The sequence below is a fragment of the Bombus bifarius genome, unplaced genomic scaffold (assembly GCF_011952205.1).
Source record: "Bombus bifarius isolate JDL3187 unplaced genomic scaffold, Bbif_JDL3187 scf7180000008028, whole genome shotgun sequence".
NCBI lineage: Eukaryota > Metazoa > Arthropoda > Insecta > Hymenoptera > Apidae > Bombus > Bombus bifarius.
This window is the reverse complement of record NW_022884400.1, coordinates 799,038-826,767: the sequence shown is the minus strand read 5'-3', so window position 1 is coordinate 826,767 and position 27,730 is coordinate 799,038. Positions and strand designations below refer to the sequence as shown.

General features: G+C 34.5%; 2 protein-coding genes across 10 annotated transcripts; one reads left to right on the top strand and one right to left on the bottom strand.

Annotated features, from left to right (window-relative positions):
- Window positions 1-41: 41 nt before the first annotated feature.
- LOC117207364 (cytosolic carboxypeptidase-like protein 5) lies at window positions 42-6,289 on the bottom strand. 6 transcript variants are annotated; one of them, XM_033447521.1, is made up of 12 exons: window positions 6,062-6,289; window positions 5,512-5,753; window positions 5,284-5,424; window positions 4,899-5,191; window positions 4,484-4,822; window positions 4,107-4,378; window positions 3,886-4,033; window positions 3,693-3,789; window positions 3,318-3,618; window positions 3,037-3,244; window positions 2,795-2,956; window positions 289-924 (listed from the first exon to the last, which is right to left on the bottom strand). In XM_033447521.1, the coding sequence occupies exons 3-12, from the start codon at window positions 5,396-5,398 to the stop codon at window positions 289-291; spliced, it is 2,571 nt and encodes an 856-aa protein (XP_033303412.1). In that variant the 5' UTR covers window positions 5,399-5,424; window positions 5,512-5,753; window positions 6,062-6,289. The 6 variants fall into 6 exon arrangements, with proteins under 6 accessions (XP_033303414.1, XP_033303415.1, XP_033303412.1 ...); XM_033447522.1 differs by having other exon boundaries at window positions 5,512-5,626; XM_033447523.1 differs by lacking the exon at window positions 6,062-6,289 and having other exon boundaries at window positions 42-924; window positions 5,512-6,034.
- A 260-nt stretch (window positions 6,290-6,549) lies between these two features.
- On the top strand, window positions 6,550-26,320 carry LOC117207353 (glutamine--fructose-6-phosphate aminotransferase [isomerizing] 2-like). Of its 4 annotated transcripts, XM_033447469.1 has the most exons (16): window positions 6,550-7,089; window positions 7,235-7,662; window positions 19,740-19,847; window positions 20,032-20,121; window positions 20,271-20,414; window positions 20,653-20,819; window positions 21,047-21,188; window positions 22,518-22,541; window positions 23,405-23,425; window positions 24,441-24,595; window positions 24,676-24,915; window positions 24,991-25,189; window positions 25,262-25,506; window positions 25,585-25,740; window positions 25,844-25,972; window positions 26,059-26,320. In XM_033447469.1, the coding sequence occupies exons 2-16, from the start codon at window positions 7,656-7,658 to the stop codon at window positions 26,302-26,304; spliced, it is 2,073 nt and encodes a 690-aa protein (XP_033303360.1). In that variant the 5' UTR covers window positions 6,550-7,089; window positions 7,235-7,655; the 3' UTR covers window positions 26,305-26,320. The 4 variants fall into 4 exon arrangements, with proteins under 4 accessions (XP_033303360.1, XP_033303362.1, XP_033303361.1 ...); XM_033447471.1 differs by lacking the exon at window positions 22,518-22,541 and having other exon boundaries at window positions 6,551-7,089; XM_033447470.1 differs by lacking the exon at window positions 23,405-23,425 and having other exon boundaries at window positions 6,551-7,089.
- Window positions 26,321-27,730: the final 1,410 nt, after the last annotated feature.

Below are 27,730 nucleotides of genomic sequence, written 5' to 3'. Positions count from 1 at the left end.
CAACAACATGATAAATTATTTATTATTTTTCCTTGTGGCTACTAATTAAATAATTTACGTAATTTCCGTAATTACGTAATAAATATAACTTATATATATTTTTTATGTTTAAAGTATTTGTCTAAAAGAATTTATAAAGCTACAACAGATCGCTAAAGCATTAATTTTCTACGGCATCATGCTTTACGGGCTAATTTAGAATTCTGTTTGCATTTTCGTTACTCAATAAGTTTGCAATTACTATACTACCTCTATTGATTCTTTCTGCTTGGAAGACTTCGACTTGTTTTATTCCATTTTATGACAATATTTCTTCATTGCTTTTGTAGTCCCTCTTACGTTTTGCTTGTTGGACAAAAACAACGTTTTCGATGGCGATTTTATCGTTTCCGGAACGTTGTTAGATGACTCGCCAACTTCCGATTTCCCTTTATTTACTTTCATAGAAACAATTTTTAATCTTTTCGCTCCATGTTTTACAATTGCTGTTTCTTCGGAAGACAACGCCATCTTGGAGAATTTGTTTGTCGCTATTAATTTTTTATTCGCATATTGAATATCTCTTATTTCTGAAGAATCGTTGATACATCCAAAACATGAACTTTTCAAACGATTCTCTGAAGTTTTTAAAAATGACTTTACGATACTTTTTGGTCCAATTACAGGAATTTTTGAACTGCTCTCGATATCATTAACGCATTGATTTTTTAGCGGCCTACGAGTTACAGTTTGTCGAACTTTTTTATTGTTTTTTATTCTTTTTACTGCGGTATAAAGAGACGTAGTACGACGAATGATGCATGGTTTTTTTACGAAACTTGTTTCACTCTTCATCGAGTTCTTTAACCCAACGGAAGAGTTACTTATTTGAGATTCAATGTCTTTTAAATTATAAGAATCTGAAGGTATAATATTATTATCGTCCTGTGAATAAAAGCGCAAATAAGAAAATAAATACAATGTGAGAAACATTATATACTAAATAACTTGTGAGAGAGAGATTGATTTGTTCTTACTTTCCTACAATCTTTTGCCCCACCATTCCTGATTATATTAGAGTAAGAAAAGGCAGAATAACATTTCTTGTACAATAATGGATTCAACAACATTTCATTCAACATTTTCATTTGACTTATGGTTGCAAACCTAATTCACATAATAGTTTATGAACAAAATGTTTAATGTATTAGAAACATATAAATTGTATGACAATTAATACAGTACTGGGACTAAGGAGATTACTAGGAGTAAAATAAAAATAAAGTAAATAAATTATTGCTAAAAATACTGTAGATTTATTAAAACAATAGGACATGTATATGTATTCATGTGTGTGTACATATATGTGTAGAATAGGATACATTATAAAACTTGAATACATGAATTTATACATAACACTCCTTTTGATCAGTAACAACACTTACATTCAAGTAATGAGAAGCATGACAATAAGTAGTATATAAGTTCTCTTATGATTTTTAAGCATGGTAGCTTGATTTATATATATGTATAAATATGTACCATGATTCTTATATATATATATATACCATGCTATATATGAGAATATATACAATACATATATTTATCTTTAATAGTAATTTTATGTGACAGTACAACACACATTCATACTTGTTTTCATAACAGACACATGTACTTTGTATCTTTTCCTTTAAAAGCAAGGAAGTACATAAAACAATTAATTTTATAACTTTGTCATTTTAAATTGTATCAGCAATAAACAACAAATTCATTACAAAAGACATTTACAATTATTGTCATTCGTTTTATTAATTACGAGATACTAAATTCTAGTTTAAAAATCTGCACATCTTTTTTTAAAAAGACTCCATCAGCCGGAGATTTATAGTTGAATCATCTAAATCATTACGTTCTGCTTTTTTGCTAAAGAAATAGATATCATTAATCACACATGTGTGTATTTCTTACTACTACTCGCATCCACAAAATAATTCACAAGTGCATGTAGTATTAGTGTAAGTGCACTTATCTATTGTCACCAGAAGCATAGTGCGTCAAAAATTGTCTAAAGAAAATAAAAAGAGAATATATTTTTCTGTTAAAAATATAAGCATTAACATCGAATACTTTATATTCCATCATTTGGTTCTAATATAAAAGAATAAAAAATAGTACAGTCTTAAAAATTTCATATATTAAACATTGCATCATGGAAACACCATTAAGCGGTAAAAACAATGTATGTACAGAATATGTATTTGTTAATATAATGAACGCAACTTTAAAACTATAAAAAATTGCATTTTGTACACACTTTGTAATTAAATTATATAAGTCTAAAAAAAGGATAGAGAAACGGTTTTTCCATAAACCTTTATATAAAAGTATACCAAATATTATTGTCATGCATACATCTGTATTAGATTGGAAGACCCATTAGTTCAACATAATAAAAATTTTACAAGATTTATATAGTCGCATATTTAAAATATAATAAATACCTAATATATTACTTTCCTAAAATTTCTCATTTACAATATTGCAATATAAAATAAGGACAGAATGTTTCTACAATAAAAAGTTCATAATTTCGCAATATTGAATTAAGATAATATACAATTTATATGTATACAAAATCTCTCTCCCACATTTTTAACGAGTAACAGAATGTGCAGTTTATTTAGGCACTAATGTGTCTTGATATTAAAATGTATATGAAAGCATATCAAGTTAATAGTATTATGAATTAAGAGAGTACACACTGTCGTATATTAACAGCTGCAAATTCACTCTCATTATTTACATCAAAATTTACCTTATGTAGAGATTTGCCGTTTGGCGAGGAAACATTGTTCACATATGCTAATTTTAAATAAGACTTTACACCTCTTAAAGAACGATATTGGCTATTTGGCAGTCGACTGTTAGGATTATTATTTGTCAGGTCAAGAATTGAAGGACCTAATGCTGCTCCAACCTGTAAACATAGCCGGACGATTATTTGTTATCTAATTACTTACGAAAAGATTCTAAGTATATAATAGCGAAACATGTCACCGCTTCGAAAACTGCTGGAGTATACTTTGGTGGAACAAACATATGTGTTACGGTTTTGTTCACACCATCACGAATTCTTGAAGGTATTGAATTTACTAAACGTCCAGAATTATAGTTACACTCAAGAGTATAACTACGTATCAATCCAGTGAGTTTATATACAGCTACTCGACCCGATCCTTCTCTTGACATACCGTCTCTCTTATCTCTAAAAATAAATTGTTTACATGGGATGTAAAAGTTAACATGACATTGATCATAACAATAATAATAAGACGTACATAATATACATATTTCTTTCTGTAAAATTGCACGAAGTAAAATGAAAATTTGGATTGTTAATGGACATTAATTTTGGTAAAAGCATACACATTATTGTGTCCTCTGCATTATCAAAGTAGTTGCCATACATGAAAACACCCTTTTTTGAAGCATGACCATGAAGATCAATATATAAATATAATCCAGAGTCTTCTTTGGGTAATTGTCCTATACCAATAGCTGTATAAGTCTTTTTATCAGATTTAAGTTCTACAGAATTATTACTTTCTTCTGCTTTATTACACAGGCCTTCTCCACCACCTTCACATAACGTGAATAAATAAATAAAAGAATTTTTCTGATCACGTTCAATAATTCAATTCTAAATATCGTACCCTGAGGTATGTCATCCAAATCTGTTTTTGGTGATGCACATTCCTGAAAAATTTCCGGTTGATCTTTACGCTTTTCGTCTAAAGACATAAGTGTTACCTATTGTTAAAACAGTTGGTTAATACTTAGTTTCTTTATATACGAATTAGTATGTGTTAATATTTGTATACACGGAAAATTGTATTTTTTTGTTACCTGCTGGAGTAATCTCGTCGTTGTATCGCGTACTATATTTGCAATTGCACAAGAGGAATCAATAACAGTTAACGTATTTTCGCCATTTCCTATACACATATTTGAAATCTCGTCCTCTTTTGGCAGCTGATACGTATGATGATAATACCTTAACAATAGTTCCATTTTCATTAATTTCTCCATCATAATATTAAGACATTAAAGCATCATTGCTATTTTACCTTATCAAATTTCTTGCAGCATATATAGTTGGATGATCTTTTAAAGAAGGATTGAGATAGACTCTATTGAGATTTATTCCTCTAGTATCCATTCGGTAATGACCTCTAACTACACCATCAGGGTTGAGCATTGGTATCAATTTGAACACATAAAGGCGACGAAGATTAATTGCAATGTTATCCTCGCGATTTATCAGAAAATTAAGGAAACCATTAAAAACAAAACTAGATGGTGTTTCTCCTGGATGGACTCTCGCACTAATAAAAATTACCTATATATATATATACATAAGAATTTTAGTATAAAAACACTTCTTTTATATATCTGTAATTACAATTTTGTAACTTTTATGTAGAGTTTCAAATAAACTATATACTTTTTTATCCCAAAATTTAAAAGGTCTTTCCTCAGTTTTTTCAGGAAACATGTTATTCAGTCTATCTTCTCTCTCCGTTGATATGTTATGAAATGAGCTTATTGTTATTAGATCCATCCTCCGTCCCTCTAAAGATTTTATTGCACATTCTCTATGATAATAAACATCATCTGCAGATGTTATACTTCTCTTTAATATTCTTGCTTCAACTCTTCTCAAATAATTTTGTAGATCGGTGTAAGAAAAAGGGTAAGTGAATGCAAAATATGTTATCGCTTTTGGATTTTCAGGAGCAAAGTAAACAAATGACAATGTAAAATCACTTCCTTTTTGATCCAACTGAAATATTGTAAATTTATATAGGAGCTTGGAAAAATAAAGAAGAATTACTATATTTAGACTATTTAAAATTTACAGTGTAGGTAGGTTTATCGCGGATCCTTTCCCAATGCAGATGACCAGGTACAACTTTAAAAACCGGACACATTCCTTGACTGAACATTTTAACTTGTTTATTCAAATTAATTATATTGAATTTTATATAAACTCCTGGAGTACTAGCTTTAACGCCAAAGTAAAACCATGTTCTGTTGTTGTTTTGATATTGTGTTCCATGACAATCATGTTTTGTCCATAAATTAAACTCATAATCTGTAGCATCTTCTGAATTTGAGCTTCTACATGATTTATTCTCTGTTTCACATGCATCTAAAGATTAAACAATTAAACATGGAATTATCAATTATATGTTAATGCACATCATACATGAATGTAGGTCACTGCAGAAGATGGTAGTTTACCCTTTTCAAAAGTCTCTGGCACTTTTACTAGTTCAACTTTCGCTAAATTAGCTGAGTCAAAATTATTATAAAATGAGAAACCGCCACATATAATAGAGTCACCTGGATTTGCCATGATGTGTCAAAAGGTTATGAGGTTGTCTGTAAAATACTCGCATGAAATGTTTTACTCATGCATAAAGAACATAATATTTTGAAAGGTGTACACATTTGTAATTGTATTCTTACTTTCTCTGATATTAAGTGCAATTTTCTTCATTCGTAGCGTTACTTTCATATTAAAAAAGTCATGTTTGACAGTTATCTCGAAATCGTTACGATTTCCAGTCAAAGAAAGTCCGCCCTTTATATTACGAAACAATTAATATATTTTCAGAATCGAGATAAACACCTTTTTACATTTATTTTCGCTCACAAGATATGTGATACGTTATATTCACGTAATATTTCCACCAATACCATTGTTGTACCTAATGCAAACATGTTTACCACTTCATTATAGTTTTCCCATATCTCGAATCTAATAATTATGATAGAATAACGGATGTCATTAATTTTCAATTGTTTTAAACTCTTCTTGACGTATTCAGTGATATGTTAGTAAAGTTTTAATCTTTGTCCATTGAATCACATTCGAGATTAATATGGAAATTCGCTTGACTTTCCAAAGTATTACCTTACCGTGGAAATCTATTTTTTCATTATACGTTATGTAACGTAACATTTTTTTTTAATTATTTTTTTCCTATTATATATACCTGAATTGAAAAAAACCTACCAAGAGCGTTTAAAATAACAAGACACAGATATCACAAAATGTACCGATCAACAATTATTTGATTCAAAAAGAAATAGTTACACTCTAATACAATGAAATACTATTTGTAACGAAACTGTACGAATCAGTGAATATATAGGTGGGCTTTCTATTAACAATTATTATTGTCAGCATAATTTGGCACAATACTCCGATTATTATACACTTGTCTAGTCCTGTTAAATCATATGGCGCGAACAGAAATGCCCAATCAAATACTATCATCGAATAACTCTTAAATAATTGTGTGGACAACGTCTTACATGGTAACAAATATACTTTCTCATATTTAATTATGCATTTTCGATATCTTATCACATATATCAAGATCAATGGTGTACTTAATAATAATTAAAATTAAAAATTTAAAAATTCTAGATACGTGTTATCTAAATTATCGATAGGTACATTTACCGATAGCTAGCGCACTCTATGTTGCGTATTATTGCAGTCTACAGTGTGGATAAGAATTAAGTCAACAAGGATCGATTCCAAACATTTCAGTGCTTCATTCATTCTTACAACGAATCGAACGTGTGTTTAATCTACAAAATTTATGTTGTCACTTTTATAATAAAAGATACGAAGCTAAATGGAAAAGGCGATTCTGACAGTTCGTTCATTCATGATTCTTGAGTGATTCTCCGAGTGTCTGTTTTGAGATATTAGTTTAATTAATAGTTTTCACCGATATTATCTCATTCCTAATATACGTTCCTACGTTATATACATTCGTAAAGAGTTTGCCGCATGTATTGTTTGGGAAAATCACGAGTTTCTGTGTTATTGTCAACGTGTCGAAATCCTTACTTGCGATACGACATTACGTTCGTATGCACAGATCTGGAAACTCCAGTGGTAGGAGTAACGTTTTTAGTATCCGAAGGTGTGCTTTACAAATCAGCCGCTAGCCATAGCGCTGGGATCGATTTATTAAACTTTTACAATTAACGCCATCTTCACCATCTTTACCACTAAAGATAAAGAATGTAAAGTAAACTACTTTTCATAACATAATTTAATTCATTTAAAGTAAATATACAGTATTTCATATAGTGCAGATGAATTTTGTTTAAGTAAACGTAGATTTACATAATAGAGAAGAGTTTTGTTGTACACGCGGCCGTGTTGTAGGTTGCAGACACAAGTCGCGCTGCACGACGAAGCCTAACAATTTGATTGAAGCGCCTTACTTGAGAAACATTTTCTAGCTCGTAAGAGTTTCGCCCTCTCTACTGAAGTTTCCAAAGCTGTGTTGTACTTAGTATACTACTGTATACAATCATATACGTCAGCGTGCAGATGATGCGTTCACTGTCAATGGTTTGGCCCAATAGCGTTACATACACGTACGAGCCGGATGTAATTGTGATTGTACCCCATACCTATACGAAATCTCATGTCATAAGAGACAGGAGCACGCTGTAGTGAGGCTCAGACTGTGATTCACAGTAACTCAGAGCAATACGAAGTTAGCAAGTGACATTCTGATCGCTTTCCACTTTACGTTTAATCCGATTAACTTACGTGGCGGGTATTCGACAACAGAAACAACATGTGCGGTGAGTAGAACTATGCTTTCTGTTTGACGTTTTTTTTTCTATCATAATTCGATCGACGGATCGTTCGATCGAAATGTTTCCACGGTGAAAGTGTACATCTGCATAAGCCCGGTTGAAAAGTCTAGTTGACAGGTCATTTGAGTGCAGAGTAACGTTTCAGCCTGTGCAAATGCGCCACCGGCATGTTTCTTCTGCAATTCTATTTGACTCAACATCTGGCACATCTAATATTCGCGTTTGCTGATCGAAACGTCGCCGTGTCGGTCAAAGACGAAGGATGAGCATTTAAAAGATCGAATGTTTGCTCGTCGGTAAATCGAGGCTTGTTAGTACGCTAATATCAAGCACACGAAGTATTGGAATAACAACGCGGGATCTTTCGCGCGTTTCGAATTTCCCATTTCCGGAATTAAAGAAAGCGACAAACGGAGCGTAGAATTTTGTTCCTAACCGTTTCGCTGCTTTCAAGCAAATTTTTACAAAATGAGAAATTATGATTTTTCCATACTGACAACTAATTTCACATTATGCTAGGATTATAGTATTAATTGTACGTTTGATGGGTATTAACAAATTATTATGTCAGGTGTACATTTATTAAAATTGACTGATTATTTTAACGAAAGACTTTTTAGAAAGACTAGACGCGATCTATCGGATCTAATATTTGCACGACACATTAGTATATTTTTCATTGATCGTCAAAATCTATTGGATTTGCATGAGGGGCGATCACAAGGCCGTGGGTCGGTTCAAAATTTTTATTTCGATAAGAAGAAGTGGAAGATAACGTTATTAAATACAAATGTTGTACGAATATAGTTATAATACGCTGAAATCTAACAGTGACATACAGTAATCGTTATCACACATGATAAAGTGATAGTCTAAAATAGTCCGAAATAAAAGAATAATATGGATAATTTTAGTATTTTAACATCAGCGAACAAATAGATGGATTTTGGTGGTTCCTGAGATAAACGTTCCGAGAATCTGCATTGCAATTGGCATTCACCTGCGCGAGGGGAAATTAACGGTTCATATTTTTTCTTCGTGACAGCCTTGGGTATATCAATGTTTAATTATCTTCCTTCTATAAATTTACCTCAAGGAAATACGTAGCTGCCACGGTAGCTGAGCAATTTAAAAGTACAAAGATTACAGAAATTGAGAAAAGAAAAAGAACAAATTGCTTAGAATGGTCCAAGGTTAAAAAAAAATAAGTTCTTTAAAAGATCTCCCTCGTAGTTTCTTAAAAAAGGGCGCCATTTTTTGAAGCTTTTTATTACTTCATTATCCTATACATGAATATTTGATGCAATTGTTTACGTATGTTGATCGTATCAATTTACCAGTAATGAGTTTTTTTTTTTAATGGAAACGGTTATAACATTTGAATTTCTCCGAGTTTTAAGAGACGCCTTATCGTAAAGTCGCAGGTTCTACATTGTAACGCGACGAAAAATCATCGAAAGGCAGGATGCGGTTACGAAAGATTTTTGCGTCATTCTTCTACCGTGTAATATGTTGTTTCTTTTTCTTTAATCGTTCACGTGTCACGGCGAAAGTTAGTCCCTTTCGGTAATCGAATCGAAGAAAAGAATTCAATACGCTCGTAACACTTCTTCTTCGTTAAGGACTAACAGTATCTATTCAATCATAAATTATCCGAAATTAATTAATTCACTGTGAGTCAATGTTGCATTTTACCTATTTCTTTTTCGGCCGATTTACAATTTTACCGGGCATACGACAAAGCCATTGACTTCGTTGCAAATCAATATTCATGATCGACGAATCAATAAATTTTCTAATTATGATATCACTGCCGCGTCGTCTATTGATAGAGTCGTGTCATTTTTTTTCTTAATATTCTCAATTTTTCGTGCTATTATTCAAATAGTATTCTTATTTGAAAACGACATAGAGTCGATAAATATTTACACTCTAGCAGCGTGTCTTTAGTATTTGCAGACTCGTCGAACGCTTCGTAGATCGAATTAATTACAAAGCTTCGATTTAATTAAGCAACCAGCTCGACACACCGACAGAAACACGGCAGACACCTTTTAACTTCGACTATAGCTTTTAGATAAATTTCTAGACCGATGTTGCCTTTGTCTAGCTTTAACAAGTTGTACGTTTCGTGGACAGTGCCAACCAATATTGTTCTCCAGGCACGAACGCGTTTCCCAGGTACGCACCTCCATTTCCACTTTTCCTTCGAACGATCGAGCCACGATCGTGACTGGTCAACGACCTCACTGTTTACGTCTGACGCTTAATATCCTGCAATCATTGAGAAAAATTAACATATTTTTTACCTGGATGCTTTGGTATAATTTACTATAATACATAATGTCGACTATACAACTTTCAACTTGATTGAAATGAATTTGATTTGGTTTCGAATTAAATAAAATTTCTAATAAACTTTTCCAATTTCTTTTTCGATCTACAGGTACTTGCTGATCATATCTTTTTTAAATTTATAAAAGGAATTTGGTTTTGAATGAAATAAAATTGAATAGAAAACTTAGGAAATCGTTGATACAACTTTCCCAATCTTCTTTTCGCTGTATATTTATCGACTGATTATTTTTGTCAAATCTGTAAAAGTATCAGCGTTCTTTGGTAGTAGACAAATTTAGAGGGACAACTTGTGACGTAACTGAAACGAGATTTTATTCCTCTAAAATTATTCAATAGCCATCAGGAGATCTTTGCTAAGAGAATTGCAACATCGAGATTTTTCGAAAGGTTGACTCGTTTGGTAATTACATTTAGGAATTAACTTTCTTCGAATCGTCGTGTTAAGATTGCGAGAAATGGGAGGAGTGTCGAGAGAGTTGTGGCAGAAGGAGAAAGACTCTTCTCGATTACGGAATTGCGAAATCCCCGGTCACAGATTACCACCAACCACTTTGTTGGAGACGCGTGTAGGCGCTGGAGGTTGAGTTGAAGTAATGGAGTATGAAATATTAATATTTTTAATATATAGAACTTGATTTTGAATATCGTTGAAGATTTACCGGCAAATTACGGAACTATACAAGATTCGACGAAGACCTCTAATATTATTCTGCGAAAACCAACAAAACAATATTGCAGAATTTCAAATTAGGTCATCCAGTTTTTCCAAAAATATTCATCCAAACGAAACGAGTAGCAATAATATTCCGAGTTGCTTTCACATTGTTTCGCATAGAGTTTCCACGATATCGATCTTTGAAAATTTGTTAAGACTGAATTTACGGATCGCAAAGTTTGCAAAATTTCATCTGGATCCTAAAATTACAAACCACTCCGTGAAGACTACCAAACTTTATCCTACTTATCGTAATCTTACAAAATTGCACAATCTTATTCAAACTTACAAATTCCCACAAATCCTACAATTTCCGGAATCCCCAAATCTAACAACGTTCCTCTAAAAAAAAATGCTTTCTTTGCCAGAGAAATCCAACTAACTGAAACTAACGATCGCTATTTATTTCCTTCCTTTATAATCCTCGCGGTGATTACCAAATGCCTGTTTCAAAACTGCATTCCACCAAATTACGGAAGCATATAGACGCCGTATTACGTTCTAGCGGGTAATAAGACTGTCCATGGAGTGTTGCAACGAGACAACGTGACTCAGTGCGAGCCCGTAACTCACGCTTCTCAAAGTTCATTGAAAGTTTACCGGAATAAAGTGGTCCACGTTTGCATGGCGTGCCGTGTATCCTTATAACGCTGCGTTTCGTCGACACCCGTGGTCGTACAATAGAGTCTAATCGAATGTGTCTATCGATACTGACACCGGAGTGTCGACGTGCCCGCGACCAACGACGAGTGAAAGTTTCCTCGTCGCGAACCTGACGCTGGCGTGAGAGGGTGCAGCGTTTTACAGGACAGTTACACGTGACATTTAGACGTGGCCTCGTGTGTGTGGCACAGGCACGTATATGTACCTATATATATATATATATATGTATGTATGAACCTGGTATCGTGTAGAGGAAAAACAGACTTGAAGAACGCAACGAAACGACCGATACTTCCATCGTGTTCACAGTTTCTTAATTATTTAATATCACGATTAATTCGTAGGTATAGAATTGATTGTTCATGGTAAGGCAACGCAAAGTAGTTACGTAAGACAATGTCTTAATCGCCTACATTTGCCGATTGAAGATTATCCGCATCGTCTGTTCAATGATCTTTGCCCGAGACCAATTAAGATTTCGTGAATTTTCTTAAGCGCAACTGACGAGTCTGACTATCTGAATAAATCGTTCGTATTCTACTGCTAAGTTTACGCTGGCAGATGGTCGTGGACAGGAAACGTGCCGCAGCAAATCGCATCTATCCTTGCACGGACTTGCAAGAAATTGCACGGATACTGATTGGTTGCGACACGTGTCTGCGGACAATTGTATATCAGCGTAGACTTAGCTGAAACTAAGTCGTAGATTTCCCGACATGCAAATAAACTTAGAATAGGGCTAAATTGAGGCGAAGGCAAGAGAATAAATATTCCGTGTTGCGGATGGAATAATTTGTGTGGGCAGTCGCGAATGTTTTGAAAATATTATTACATCTGATATAAGTACTTGAGAACCTTCTATTTGCTTCAAGACAAACGAGTTAAGATCTTGCATATTATGCTGCTATCTTATTGGATATTTTCAAAGAACCACAATTTCCCTCACAATTAAACGGCGGGTCGAACTAATGTTTAATTCAGAGTGACTACTTGACGTAGATGTAGCAGGATTTTCAAAACATTCGCGATTGTTCGCACAAATTATTCCATTCATAAAACGGAATATTTGTTCTTTTGTCTTTGCCTCGATTTAATTCTATTCTAAGTTAATTTCCATGTCGTAGAAGCTGCGGCACTCGCAATACGAACGATCTATTGGTACGGTCAGACTCGTCAGTCACGTTTAAGAAAATTCGAGAAATCTTCTTAATTGGTCGCTATTTAATGGACGAACCTGATAATCTTCAATTGGCAACATAGTCACTAAGACTTTGCTACATTTTCTACACGACAGAAAGCAATTGGCAAACGTAGGCATTGTGACATATAGAGAATAAGGTGAATTGCTTTAATTAACTACATCGCATTGCTCTACGATGCACAATCAATTCTACGCGTATGAATTAATCTGTAATTCCGATAAAAGTGTCGGTTGTTTCATTGTTGTTATTTCATTTTTGAAATCTCTTTTTCTTTTTCATCATACGAGGCTGTAAAATAACAAACAAGGCAATATCTAAATAAATTCGTTATTTGCGAACATGTGGAACAATTTCTTAGTTACTTGAAAATACGATATCAGAGAAAAAAATTTACTCTGCATCAATTTTTCAAAAATTTCAAGGCCGTGACTTTTTTTCTAAAGCAATCATATATCTTATTTATATATTCGTACACTACGTTAAAAAACATATTCAACGATATATAAACATGTATAGCAACACTACGTACTACTATATGCTATAACGGAGAAAAACGAATTAGAAAGATAAAAAATTATTAATTTCGATGTGGCACGCTTGCCCAATGTCACAAGCATATGTATATTATCGATTAAAGATATAAATACTTTCGTCGATTTGTGCAATTACAATATGCAAATTTGCTCAAATGATCGAATTTGTACAAACGAATGACGAACCATACTGATCAGAAACAATTCTCGTACATAGTAGTTTGACCATTACAAAGGCCAGCTTCGTAACTGCGTATCGATTTTCAAACTGCAATTTATTCATAGAATTTTGTTTTAATCTGAGTTCGTTTTTGGCATATTTCGAACGTGTGTTTAACGTAAAGATGTAATAAACCTGCGTAAATCAAGGCCGACGTTTTATTATAAAACGATCCCCGACGAAGAACCGGTACTTACGTTTTCAAGACACGACTGTCCTGATTATCGATCATTAACATTCCGCTAGAACCATAAACGCTTCTTTTTTATTACTCTTATATCTCACATAATAATGAAATTATTTCATCGATAGATTATCTGTAGATGCGTCAGGGATTTTGGAAATCTACTGATAATTTTTAGCCACGTATAGGCATATTATCATAATCGTAATATACGATACGCACGGTTGTTGCTCTCTAGCATGATAAAGTCAAAATTTATCCAGATGTAGCGATAAAATGGAAACGCTTCTTTAAATGGGAAGATTCGTAACTTTAAGCGAGTAACAACGGTCAAGTTTCTTCTTATCCTCGAGTACTTTACGCAGGACTTGGCGAATCCTTTCTCCAGGCGACACCAGTTTACCTTTACCTTCCTCACGAAAATTCAAACGCGTGGCCTCGCCACAAGCCAGAACCTGATTTTTGTTTACGTCCACGGAATTCTAAGAGCAGAAATTTTGTTCGACTCACGACGAAAATAACCCGTTTATCCCCACAGGTAGGAATTCGTTTATGGTTCCTCTTTCTACATAGAATCTCGTTGGTTTCCCTTTCACCCGTTTATCCGCTATTTCATTCGATTCGCCTGGCGAACAAATTGCCTATAAATTGTCTTTTCGTTCGTCGTTTATTTCCCAGGCTTAAGTGCATCGGCACTATTTCGATGCCATGTTTCTCTTTATCTATAAATTTTCATCGCAAGAAGCTGCAAACACTTTTCTACTTATCGACACTCTATAATCGTTGAAAAGGTGCAAAATTCGCACATTGCGAGATTATTCGAGGAACAATAATACAGATCGATTTAACGACATTGATCGAGCTTTAGTTCGAGGTATATGTTTCTTCGTTTGATGAATTTTCATTACAGGAGCTTGAAATCATCTTATCGCTGGTTCTTAAACTACAGATATTTATATAAATTAATAGTTTCGTTATTCGTTTCACTCTCTAAGTATTATAATATAGGTATACTTTGAACAGTTTCCATATCTTTGTTACACGCATCCTAAACAATTTTCCATTTTTAAGTCTTCCACAGTTGCACGAACAAAACGTTTCGTTTGTCATTACAGACGATATTTGGGTAAATTCGGAAATAGAATTCGAATAGAAATTTCCTCATATGGACGTACGTGAAAAGATGCAAACCACTCGAGTTATACGATCGCTGATTTGTCGAACAGATCTCTATTCAGATCGTCGAAACAAAATCAAATGACAATAAAATAGCTACGTTCCAATTGCGGTTGCAATTGAAGAAGTATCCTAGGAAAGAATCAGCTATATCGTGTGTCGAGGGATTACAGATGGCTCAAGGTCTATGGAAATCAAGAAGATCGAATTAGAATCGATTCTACATACCGTTAGTACGACTACCAAGCGACCTTTCGTTGATTTCCTGGGCCATTCGAATCGTTTTGTGTCAGTAGGTCGGAGAAGATCGGCTATTCCGATTATTCGTTCATATTCCAGTCGCTCGATTTCCTTCGCGAACACGAAGCGCATTCCGATCAAGGAGTTTTCCAACTCACAGTAACCCAAAATCGTTTCAGGAAGGACGCGTGTACTACGTGTGAATTAGAAGATTTGTTGAAGTTATCGTCGTTATAAAATTTTATATCGGATAATGTGCGTTGTAACATGTAACGTCTTTCATTGTACGTCATTGTAAGTTAAAAACGGAGAAAAAAAAAGTGGCGAATACCTGGAAGTAAGTGCTCGAGAATAGAATCGAATGAGGCTAAACCTATAATCCTCATCGTTATCGATCTTTTATCAGAAGATTAAACGCAGCAAATGATTAAAAATCGGAATAACTTCCGTCCGGCGATTATTTTTCTTATCCCGACAGCAACAAGACATGATATACTAGCGATAGCGATATAAAAAAATGGGCTTATAGGATAAAAAATGTAGAAGCAGTAATTACTTTCCGTCGTACATATTATCTTTGGAGTTTAGTGAAATTTTAAGTAAACTGCACGGCATGTTGATTAGCGAAGGGGAAGGCCTTGCGAGATTAACAGGATCGAGCTTATCTCGATAAAAAATATTTTTTCGTTTCCACTATACCTTTCGCAAAGGTACTTCGTAATCTTCTTACTGTTATAATCTTTCCTTTCTATTCTTGGTTTTTTATTGTACAAAGCTTCGCTAGGATGTTTCTATGAGGAAGTTCGCTTATCGACGATTGCAGCCCGCAATCTAATCGTCACCGATCACTCGATCGTCTATTGTCAACTCTACACAAAATCAAGTTACGTCTACTCGCCGATGCACTATACGCTCGCGATTGTTTCGCTTTTCGTAAGTTCCTCCACGGTGACAGTTACTCCGACCGGTGACTTTCTTTCTTACTTTACGTCGATTCTGGTCGTTACTTCTCTCGCTGGTGATGGGCGGTAATTCAAATAATTATCCTTAATAATATTTTTTCATCTTCTACATCCGTAATCTTTTAATCTTTCTTTTATTAAATATTCATTCTATGCGAGGCTGGCGCTGGTAACTCTGCTGCGAGTGAAATAAGACGTGTCAATGGGTGTTAAACATTCTTCGATATTTTCGCTATTTTACTCTGTGATCCTCCTATCGTGGCGTATATCTTTTATATCCCATTTGATCAAAGTATTATAACAGAGTGTAGCTGTGGCTTATAAAGTGTATCTCGCGTTTCTCCTTTCATTTTAGATTGCCGTGATTCTCTGTATTACCTCGACGTGACGAAGATACCCAATTATCGATATTTTTTATTGTTATCGTTAGATTTTAAACACTGAACTGTGTTAAATATGGTCGATCACGCTTGACAGAACTGTTTATTTTCAAAGGCGGAACGGGACGATCGTTAAATTAGTTACATGATGGCGAGGTGTAAGGTTCAGGACATTTACTACTTGTCGTAAACTTTATCACAGCCGCGATTTCCACAGGACTTCAACGTAGTTCGTTTCGCGATTATCGTTGTCGGAGGTCGTAAAGTCCGCGGCCATCGGTTTCTATCGATTCCAATAAAGAAAACTTGCTGCAACAATCGATGTGGATCGATAAGAACAAAATACCTGGAACAATTACTTTTTCGAATTTTTTAAATGTAAACATAGGCAATGTCTACTCTCTTGTTACAATATATTTTATCATATTAACGTGTTCTTTATTCTTTAATAAAACTTAATCGTTTCCACTAACGAACTAAAGAAAGATACGGCGATCGATTGATTCGAGTCTCACGCCAATCCTACATTTTCATCCGTCAAGCACAACATGTCAATGAAATATGTTGTTTTCTGTTAATATTATTGGTAGGTAGATACGTATTATTAATGAAAATATTTACGAAATTCCTTTGAAAGTGGTTTAATCATATACGAAATAGTTGATTGGAAATGGTAAAACGTCGAATGCTGCTTAGACCGCAAAGAATTGATTTTTGTGCGTTTAGAAGAAACTACAAATTCCAACTACCATTACGTGAAATTGAACCGTGAAAAACGATTAACGCGTCGATCATGCCACGATGGCTTTCTAAATCGAGGACGACCGCGCCATTTCAAACACGATACATAGTCTTAAATTCCCGCGCTAAGACAGCGCGCAACCGATAAGGTTGCACATGGAACGATCGAATCGCGGATCGTGTATCGCTTAATGTAACGCTATACAATGTTGTCACGATTATCTATTCAAGATAAAAATTTAAATAAAAAGTTTCATCGAACTTTGATAAACTTGCAATACAGTCATCCAAGTTTTCTAAAAAGAATACTTGCTATCGAAGTTGTTGGCAGACCAAAACTTCGAATTCTCCAAATTTTACGTAATACAACATACAGTTTGACATATACAGGGTGGTTGGTAACTGGTGGTACAAGCGGAAAGGGGGTGATTCTACGCGAAAAAAGAAGTCGAAAATATAGAATAAAAATGTTTCGTTTGAGGCTTTGTTTTCGAGAAAATCGACTTTGAACTTTCGTTCGGTACGCGTGCATTTTATCGCGTCTCGTTATAACGGATCTCACTGTAGATCGTTGTCTCGATGGAAAAATCAAAAAAAAAATTTTATTCTATATTTTCGACTTCTTTTTTCGCGTAGAATCACTCCCTTTTCGCTTGTACCACCAATTACCAACCACCCTGTATAATAATAAAGAATGCTAAGTAGACGATCCATGCGGCATTTAGAATGCGTCAGATACGAATATGGCACGCTGGGCTGCGAGTAGATAGTTTCTTGTTGCGAACTACTCGTGCGTATTCTTACATATATAAGATATATATGTTAATATACGACTTTCGCCGACGGAATAAACGACGACGAGAACATCTACGTTTACGTCTTTTTTCTCTTCGAGCTTCCGAGCGATTTGCGAGTATCGTGTTACGGTATCTGATTTCGGTCGTGTGGCTACCTGCACAAAATCCGATATCCTATATTTTTTAAACAACTGTATGTGCAATAGTACCTAAAAAAAAAAAAAAAAAAATAACCAAAAGCAATGTGTTCCAATGTCACATCAGCGACACTTTGTCGTCGTCTATGATACGTAGAAATGTATATTCGTTGAGTATCTCGAATGAAAATAAATAAGACATCGTGCATTCATCATGAAGAAAATTGAAACACGATATGCGTCATAAATACGCGATACTAGGCTCTGTAGAAAACGCATCGCACGCGTACGACGCGTGGTAACGAAAGGATTAACCTAATCATCGCTATCTACTTCTTCTTATATAGATCTTCCATAATATCTTTGGAAATTTTCCAGAGCTCAATTTTGATAAATTTCACGTGACCTTGAGATCCTGAACCAGCCCTTAAATATAGTCCATTTATTCTAAATTCATCTGGGATGATCGTACAATTAGCCATATGTCGTAACGTTACTACAACGTTACCGCGGTTATCAGTCAGAGAGAATCGACTCGCGTTATTCGATTCACGTGTTTCAGAAAAAGCACAGGACGCACGAACCAGAGAAATGGCGCGTTCTCTGGCATTGGAGAACCGAACGCGACGTTCTAACGACCATTTCATCCGGTCTCATGTATACGCGAGCTTTCCCTTTCACCTATAAGCGTGTATCTCGAATTATACCTGTTCCCACTTGCACGCCACTTCTCCGTGTGTACGTTCTTGTTCACGGGCGACGACTTTTTGCATTTTTGCATTTTTGCAATGCTTCGCCAGGGACCTCGAACACGGACCTCTCTTGTATCGATAGACGGGTGCTCCTTCGAGGCGGGGCATTCGGAATTTTGAGCCGATTCGAAAGTTTCCGATCGTATTGCTCGGCTAACCGTATTATAAAGCGTTGAAAAAGCAGGAAAGAATGCGGTCTTCGTTATATTTGTTCTTGTCGTGATTAATTGGAAAATCTATTTCGAGTAGCTGAAGTAGAAAATGGTAGAAAGTAGAGTAACCGATTGTTTCGTCTACGTTCTAATAATTTCGAATATAAGATCGATTCCTTATCTTGAATTACACGTCTGTAATTCTGGAAAAGAAAAAGAAACATTGTGACGAACATTTCTTACGATTTAGCTACATTTCTGTTTCGTTCCTACGAGTTGAGACCGATTGCTAGCGTGGGAGTTGGTATTTAACGAGAAACCTTACGAATTCCATCGACGTGATTTTCAGTTTGAACTATATCCAGAGTTCATTGAATATACATACGGTGGAGTACTGGTTTTTGACGAAGAAAACGAACTGGTTAATAAATCGAATCGTTTCCGCGTTTTATCGCTGTGGTGACCTTCGAGCGGTGAACGCGTCGCGGGAAAATGTCGAGAGGTTTAGAAAAATGCTGTATCGTCGAATGTATCGTAGTTCTATCGTTCTCTTTCTCTTAGAGAATGGTGAGAGAACCAATGGAAAGGCTGATTAACCGTCTATTTAAAATGTTACGTAGTTGTTGAGTAATTCATTTCACTTACTAATCCCGAAGTCTAGTAGTCTGGCAATATGATCGGAGGTATCGAAACGCTGATAAAAAGCTCAGCATTATATTATAATTGCAAGCATTGCGATCAAAAGCATTTAATTATAATCAGCAATAACGCGAATTATTTTCTAATACATTGAACTTTTTTATCCCATATATGTAGAAGAATAAATGTTACGTATTTGCTTTTTGTACAGGAATCTTTGCGTATCTCAATTATTTGACGCCGAAGAGCAGGAAGGAGATCCTCGAGCTGCTGGTTGGTGGATTAAAGAGGCTAGAATATCGAGGCTATGATTCGGCAGGTATGGATGATTCATCGATCGTATTGTCGAAAATTTCTTCTTGCAAAAGCGATGCTTTATCGAGGAAAAAACGTGAAGAGGCCTAATTTCAAATTCGCCGTAAACTTTCTGTTTCTGGGAATAGAAAGCTACTAAAAATTCCAGTAAAGAAACTCTGTCTCGATACGTGTTTATTTGTTTTTAGGTGTCGCCCTTGATAGCGCCGATGGCAAGGATATCTCGATTATTAAAAAGCAGGGAAAGGTCAAGGCGCTCGAGGAAGAGATCTTTTATCGTAAGTATATACGATACTACTTTACACTTTCCACTTACATTGTAATGACATAGCTTAACATAATGGATGACAAAAATTTGTTGAGGTAAGTATAACGATGAAATTATTTCGAATATGATCAGTTTCTAAAATTCATTATTTTTCTACAGGTACCAATATCGACTTCGAGTCGAAGGTTTACAGCCACGTGGGTATCGCACACACTCGTTGGGCGACTCATGGTGTTCCATCTGAAGTGAACTCGCATCCTCAAAGATCCGATGTCGAACATGCTTTCGTTGTGGTGCACAATGGTATAAATATTATCTGATACTTACCGCGTGTTTATGGGAAATTGAAAATTGTATTATTCCGTATAATATTTATGAGTCGAAGCAGATTGCTACTTATTGTAGATTTTATTTGTTTCGCAGTTGTACTTATAACATACTATTACTTGTAGAATTATAATTTGAACGAACGTTCATTGTCTAAGTCAAATTATACGAGGAATTGTTCCTGTTTCATTCCAAAGTCACGTTCTTTCTAAAGGTATCGTGACAAATTACAAGGAAGTGAAGACGTTGCTTCACCAAAGAGGCTACAGCTTCGAGAGTGAAACCGACACGGAAGTAATCGCTAAGCTGATCCACCATCTCTGGGTACAACATCCGGGTTACTCGTTCCGCGAGCTAGTCGAGCAGGTTGTTCAACAATTGGTAGGTATTATCGACGACAGCTGACGCACAGTCTGCGAATTAGGATTGTTTGAACAACTGTAAATTTTACCGCTTCGTATTAGCAGTAATAATGTTATTATCGGTAATAATATTAATGATAATTTTCGCGATAAGATAGGGAAAGAATTTGATTTTTGTTTAAATTTCCAAGTGACACGTGTATTATATATTTACATAATTAAGAGGTGCAAAAATTGAAATTGTAGGAAGGTGCGTTTGCACTGTGCTTCAAGAGCAAATATTTCCCCGGTGAATGTGTGGCGACGAGAAGAGGATCACCGCTGCTCGTGGGTATTAAGACAAAAACGAGATTGGCCACCGATCACGTGCCCATCCTGTACGGAAAAGGTAAGCCGACGAACGTGAACGGACACAAAGATTGACACGCGTTTTAATTGAGGTATTAGCGTGTTACGGAGAAAGGTATACAGAGATTTGGTAAATTTTAGAAGAGATCACAAGGCTATTTTTGGTCGCTCGGGCGCCGAGAACTACTCGATTTAAAGTGCTGTCGATAGCGTTGGTATGAGCGGTGGAAATATATACGTTGTTGATAAATACGCTTGTTGATTTATCATTTCCAAGGAGAAGGCGAAGCAGAATTTTCCTTTAATTATTAGATGATAATCACCCTTTCTTTCTCCTGGCAAGGAGATTGCTATATGGTTATAATAATTGCGCTGGAAATATTTTCAGAGTAATGAAATAAAGCCCCCTATAGTCCTTTTACGTGTCAAATGTACGGACTAAACCTAAGGTATATTAATAGCATGTGTCTTCAATCTATAGCTTGTCTATTTTTTAAAGTAATTAACGCGTATTTCAAAGCAACATACTAAGACCCATCATTACATCGTCATCCTTTTTCTATGTTTCTCTTCAGTGTTTTTAATAACGTAGTGCTCTATTGAAGTAGATTTATGTCGGACAAAGAGTGTTGTTCAATAACAATGATTAACATACAAATGATACTAACGCCAGAGTATCTTGTTTACGCTGAAAATATCTTCTAAGAAGTATTTAACACGGCGTTGGATATTTGATTTAGTTTGGTAGCTGCTTGTAATCGAGCAATCAATGTTTTATTTCTGAATAGTACAGTAAATCGTCGATTATCCGAATTAATAGATAGATTTACTCTGATTATCAAATTTTCGCGCTTTCTGTATGTTCATTGCATAAAAGAGTTCATAGAAATCATAACGTGTGAAAAGTGTGTTTCTCTAAAATAAATATTTTGATGATATACATAGCATATGTATTAAATCATTACGATGTAAATATAGCTGTTGAAGTTAATACCTTTTAATATGATCGTTTTTTCTATAATAATTGTTTACATTATGCTATTACAATACGTTAGAATAAGTTTTGTAGAATTATAAATACGTAAAGTATTTGGTATTTATGTAATCGATCAATTTTCGGATAATTGGCGTTTCATTATATTTAATATTTTGCTATATTTAAGCATGTTTAGATAGCATGTTGTTTTGTTAAATAGTGTTGTTAATATTTGTTTATTAAAGTTATATTTGTTATTTGTTCCCTTGAACATCGATGAGACAGTCATCTGCATGTATACTTTCTCGGTGATGAAGTTTTACATAGATACTATATGATGTTTCTTTTGCATGAACACCAATGGTTATGTTCTTCAACTTTTCGTCTCAACAGATGAATCTCCATGCGTAAACAAAGGTATATACACTACTCTACACTACTCTACACTTATCTTATTTCACTCTCAACTTCGGACCTTTTATTTTATTTCAATCCAACAGTCCTTTAAGTATATCTCATTGTCTCAAATATAATTAACAATTTTAAATGATCTCGCAAAAGGTCCATTGTTTGAGAAATGCATGCGAACTAATTTTGCTTTTTATTTCTCATATTTGTTTTATAAATTTTCTCGTGACATTATTTCACATGCTATGATTCTTATAAATTGAACTTACTTTTTTAATAAAGGATCCTTTACAATCGATATTTCGTTCTTTCTTTCTAACAAAAGTAATATACATTGGCTTTTTCTTATTCGCTCAATTATATTTGTACACAATATTACTCGACTACAGAGAAACACCATGAGACACCTGTACCGTATTAATCATTCTTTGAATTGCTTTGAAGCATAGCGAACCAACAAGATAATATGGTCAAATTCATTCAAGTCAAATTTATTTTCATTTCAAATATCTACTCGACAGAAGCTTGTGCATTCGTAGCTTTGTGATTATACACACATGTTCGATTCCGTAGAAAAATTTGGGAAAAGATGTCCAATGTATTCCCCCAAACACTTTTTAGTAGAACTTATTAAAAAAAAAAAAAAAGAAACAAAAGAAAATATATTTTGAACATCTTCTCCTAAATTTCCTAGAAAAGCTAGATTTCGTAAACGAATCAATCATGGAACCAATATATTCAGCGCGTGCATCATGTTTTCTTATTTTTTTCCACGTTCGTTACTATATTTTGTATTGCTATTGTTACTGCATTACTTGTTTGCTAATTGTTTTGTTTTCTTTTTCGTCACCCCCGCATCCAAATTTGAGCAGAAGGTGAAGCGCCCACTCAAGGTAATACTTTTACAGTCATATATATGTCTCTTTCTCCTTCTGCTTGCCGTTAATTCATCCATATCCACGCTTCAGAAAAAAAAAAGAAAAAAATTACGCTACGTGTTTGATAAGCACGAAACCGCCTGGGATCGAATCGCAACACGCTTGTATGTTGTGGAATTTTAAAGAAACGGCACATGCCTTACTTCGCTTTTCAGTACGTATAAGCAGAATGCGCATTTCTTTCAGTACATGGAAACACAGCAGTTGCAGACAGGGTAGAATATATAATACAATATATCTAACACAAGCCAAACAAATCTTCTTTTTCTTCTTTTTGTAAAACTGTTTATTAAACAGGTGATTTTTCTCCTCTAAGGATATCCTTTAATTAAACAATTCCTTTCTAATTGTTTATCGAATCCATCGTCATGCGGGAGTTGTTTAATGCCAGTCGTCATATTTTAATACGGTTGCGTTGTATACACGTTAACAATTGTACTTTTCCAATCGCTTTATTATTACAATCGTCATGGTCATGTTATAAGTTAAGCCACTCTTGTTATCGTCGTTCCACGAACGTATACATATTTGCTCAATGTCGTCCGTTGATTAGAGGTATACAAGAATAATTAATGGCGTTGTTGTTAACAAGGATTGATTTATACGTATTACTTATCATCTTCCCGGCTAACTTGGTGTGGGGCTTGTAAAGACAGGAAAATGGCACGGGGCAACTATAATCACTGATATTTCTTAACCTTCTTTTAATCGTTCCGATTGCGTCGTGCTATTTTTGGTGTATCAGCCACGCGTCTTACTCAAGTTTTGTATATAAATGTGTAATTCTAATTTTAAGTTGAGGTTCATTCAACTCGAATTCCGTATGATACCATTAGTCAGGCTAATCAAAGATGACATGTATCATATTGGATTCGTGAATATATAAGATGTATATATAGTAAGAATAACGGATAATTATCTATTAATATGTTTCAATGGCGAAAAAATATTAATTTGTACCTTTTAACAGATCATCGTCCACATGGTCGTACTGAACTTCCGGTTATACCACGCAGTGAAAGTACTTCCAAATTTCAACCCTTGGAGGACAAAGAAGTCGAATATTTCTTCGCATCTGACGCCAGTGCTGTGATCGAACATACAAATCGTGTTATATTTTTGGAGGTGAACATTTTATCCTATTATTTATTTACTAATTAATATATATTTTATAACTCAATGATTTCAACTTTCTGCGATATTAGGATGATGACGTAGCCGCAGTGAAAGAAGGTGCTCTCAGCATCCATCGACTCCGTCGATGTATGGACGATCCCCATGCAAGAGAAATTACTACCTTAAAGATGGAAATCCAGGAGATCATGAAGGGTAACTATGAATATTTCATGCAGAAGGAAATTTTTGAGCAGCCTGAGTCGGTGGTGAACACCATGAGAGGACGTCTGAACTTCAGAGACAACTCTGTTACATTGGGAGGCATCAAGGTAAATTCTCAGCAATTTAAGCTTTCTGTAGTTTCTCATTGATAGTCGATATTGATCTAACGAATCCTGTATTAGGATTACATTCCTGAGATTAAGAGGTGTAGACGTCTTATGCTGATTGGTTGTGGAACAAGCTACCATTCTGCTATTGCTACCAGACAGCTTTTGGAAGAATTAACTGAACTACCAGTTATGGTCGAATTGGCTTCTGATTTCTTAGACAGGAATACACCAGTGTTTAGAGATGACGTTTGTTTCTTTATCTCACAGTCTGGTAAGATATAATTAATTTTTTATTGATTTATTTATATGAAATGTCATTCAATAATTCTTGCTTGCTTCGTAGGTGAAACAGCAGACACGTTAATGGCTTTGCGTTATTGCAAAGGACGTGGAGCTCTGATTGTTGGTATTACCAACACGGTAGGCAGTAGTATCTGTCGTGAATCACACTGTGGTGTTCATATAAACGCAGGTCCTGAGATTGGTGTTGCTAGTACCAAGGCTTACACTTCCCAGTTCATTTCTCTTGTAATGTTTGCTTTAGTTATGAGTGAAGACAGAATCTCCCTTGGTAGTAGGCGTCAAGAGGTATTATTAATTTCTTAATTAACTTCGTTATACATTTTAAACAGTATGTTGCAATATGTAAACCTGTTTATCCAATAGATTATCGAAGGATTGAAAAATTTGGATAATCTCATTCGTCAAGTTCTCCAACTTGATGAAAAGGTTAAAGAATTAGCCAAGTCTTTGTTCCAACATAAATCTTTGCTGATCATGGGTAGAGGATACAACTTTGCTACGTGTATGGAGGGAGCTTTGGTATGTTGTTCATGCTTTAAATATTATATCTTTTAAGTTATTTATTAATTCTTTTTGTTATATTTATTCTATTTGAATAAATTTATTTCTCTCTTGTTTATAGAAAGTTAAAGAATTGACATATATGCATAGTGAAGGTATCATGGCAGGTGAATTGAAACATGGTCCACTAGCGCTCGTGGATGATTCAATGCCTGTAATAATGATCGTCATGAGGGATCCAGTTTATGTGGTAAGTAGAACTCGTAAACTTTCTCTTTCCTTACGATTACCTAACGTAAAAAATTCCGAACGTAATATTTCACAATTACTTTTCAGAAATGCATAAACGCCTTACAACAGGTTACGGCCAGAGATGGAAAACCGATCCTTATCTGTGAGGAAGGCGATGAAGAAACGAAAATGTTCGCTGATAGAATTCTTGAAGTACCCAAAACAGTGGATTGTCTCCAAGCAATCCTTGCAGTCATTCCACTACAATTGCTATCTTTCCACATCGCGGTTCTTCGCGGATGTAACGTCGATTGTCCGAGAAATTTGGCGAAATCAGTTACGGTTGAATAAAAGATCAACCTACATTTATTAAAGATTTATTAAAACGCAGCATACCATGCTTGGTTGTCAACTTCAGATTTCAGCAACTTATTGAGAAAATATCGTTATTATAACTGCGTTTATTCATTACGAAAGATAGGAAGAAGACAGACGGAACGATTTTTGAAACACGCCGTGATATTCTCGTGATAACATGAAAATGGTCATCGACTATATTTAATACGTTTCTAAGTACTTAGTAATTATAGCTTCGTATTAGAATACGAGCAAAATAGACTTAGGAAGTATTTAGGTTAGCCATTTGGACCATCGTTAGTCTTTATACATAATCTTACGATAGAAGACGAGTACTTTAAAAAAGAAAGAAACTCAACGAAGACGTTCCTTACGTGGGTAACATTAATTGAGTTCCCAGTGACACCAGTGCATTTAACGGTTGTGTATATTCATATCAATCGGTAAAATACGAAAGGAAGAGAATGTAACGCTTTTCAGATCATAAGTCAATTGTGATTCTATCTCTTTATAATCAAGTTGAATAAGACTGCGGTAGAAAAAAGAGAAATTGTTACTGTATCGCGAACTTGTGCTCTATGACGTTTACATGTGGTTACTCTGAAAAGTGTTTGTATGCGTGTGTATGTGGCTGTGTGTACCTCGTAAATCTCAATGTAGATGAAAAAAAGCAACCATAATGTATTGAGAGAATTAGATAATTGATGAAAACGAATAATTTATGGACACGATGATCATCACGATATTCACTTTATGGTGTTTATCGTATACTTTGAGAAATTTATATTTTGTACAGTATTTAAGAGAGGAACAAATATGAAATTTGATATCTTACCTTCCACTTTTGTTATGGAAGATAAATTAACAACTTATACGTGAATTTTATTACCAATGTGATACATTCATGTTCAAGTTAAAAAGAAATTGTTGTATAAAGTTGACTTTACTACAGAACAATTTTTCAGTTCCATGCAGTGGAAAATCCTCGTCTTATCTCTTAGCTGTAGAAAGTTCATTCGATTCAAATATAATCATGGAATAAATGCAATTATTATATGAATTACTTGAGGTGTTGGAAAGATAAACACGACCGTTTATAGTTTTGCCTATAAAGATATGTAATAACTTCTGCAATATATCGAGCGATAAATAAACTCTAAGGAAATATAAATAATAAATATATATATATATACATATATATATATATATATATATATATATATGTTATTCATATTAAGTTACTATAATATATGTTGGACAAAAGAAAATGCACATTTAACAAATATATAATTTTTTTTTAAACACGTCAATGGCCATAATTGAAATATAAATGTATCAAATAAATTGTTAAAAACAAATATACAAATATTTAGTAGAACATTTTATATTTATATCGACATATAATTGTATTATATATATA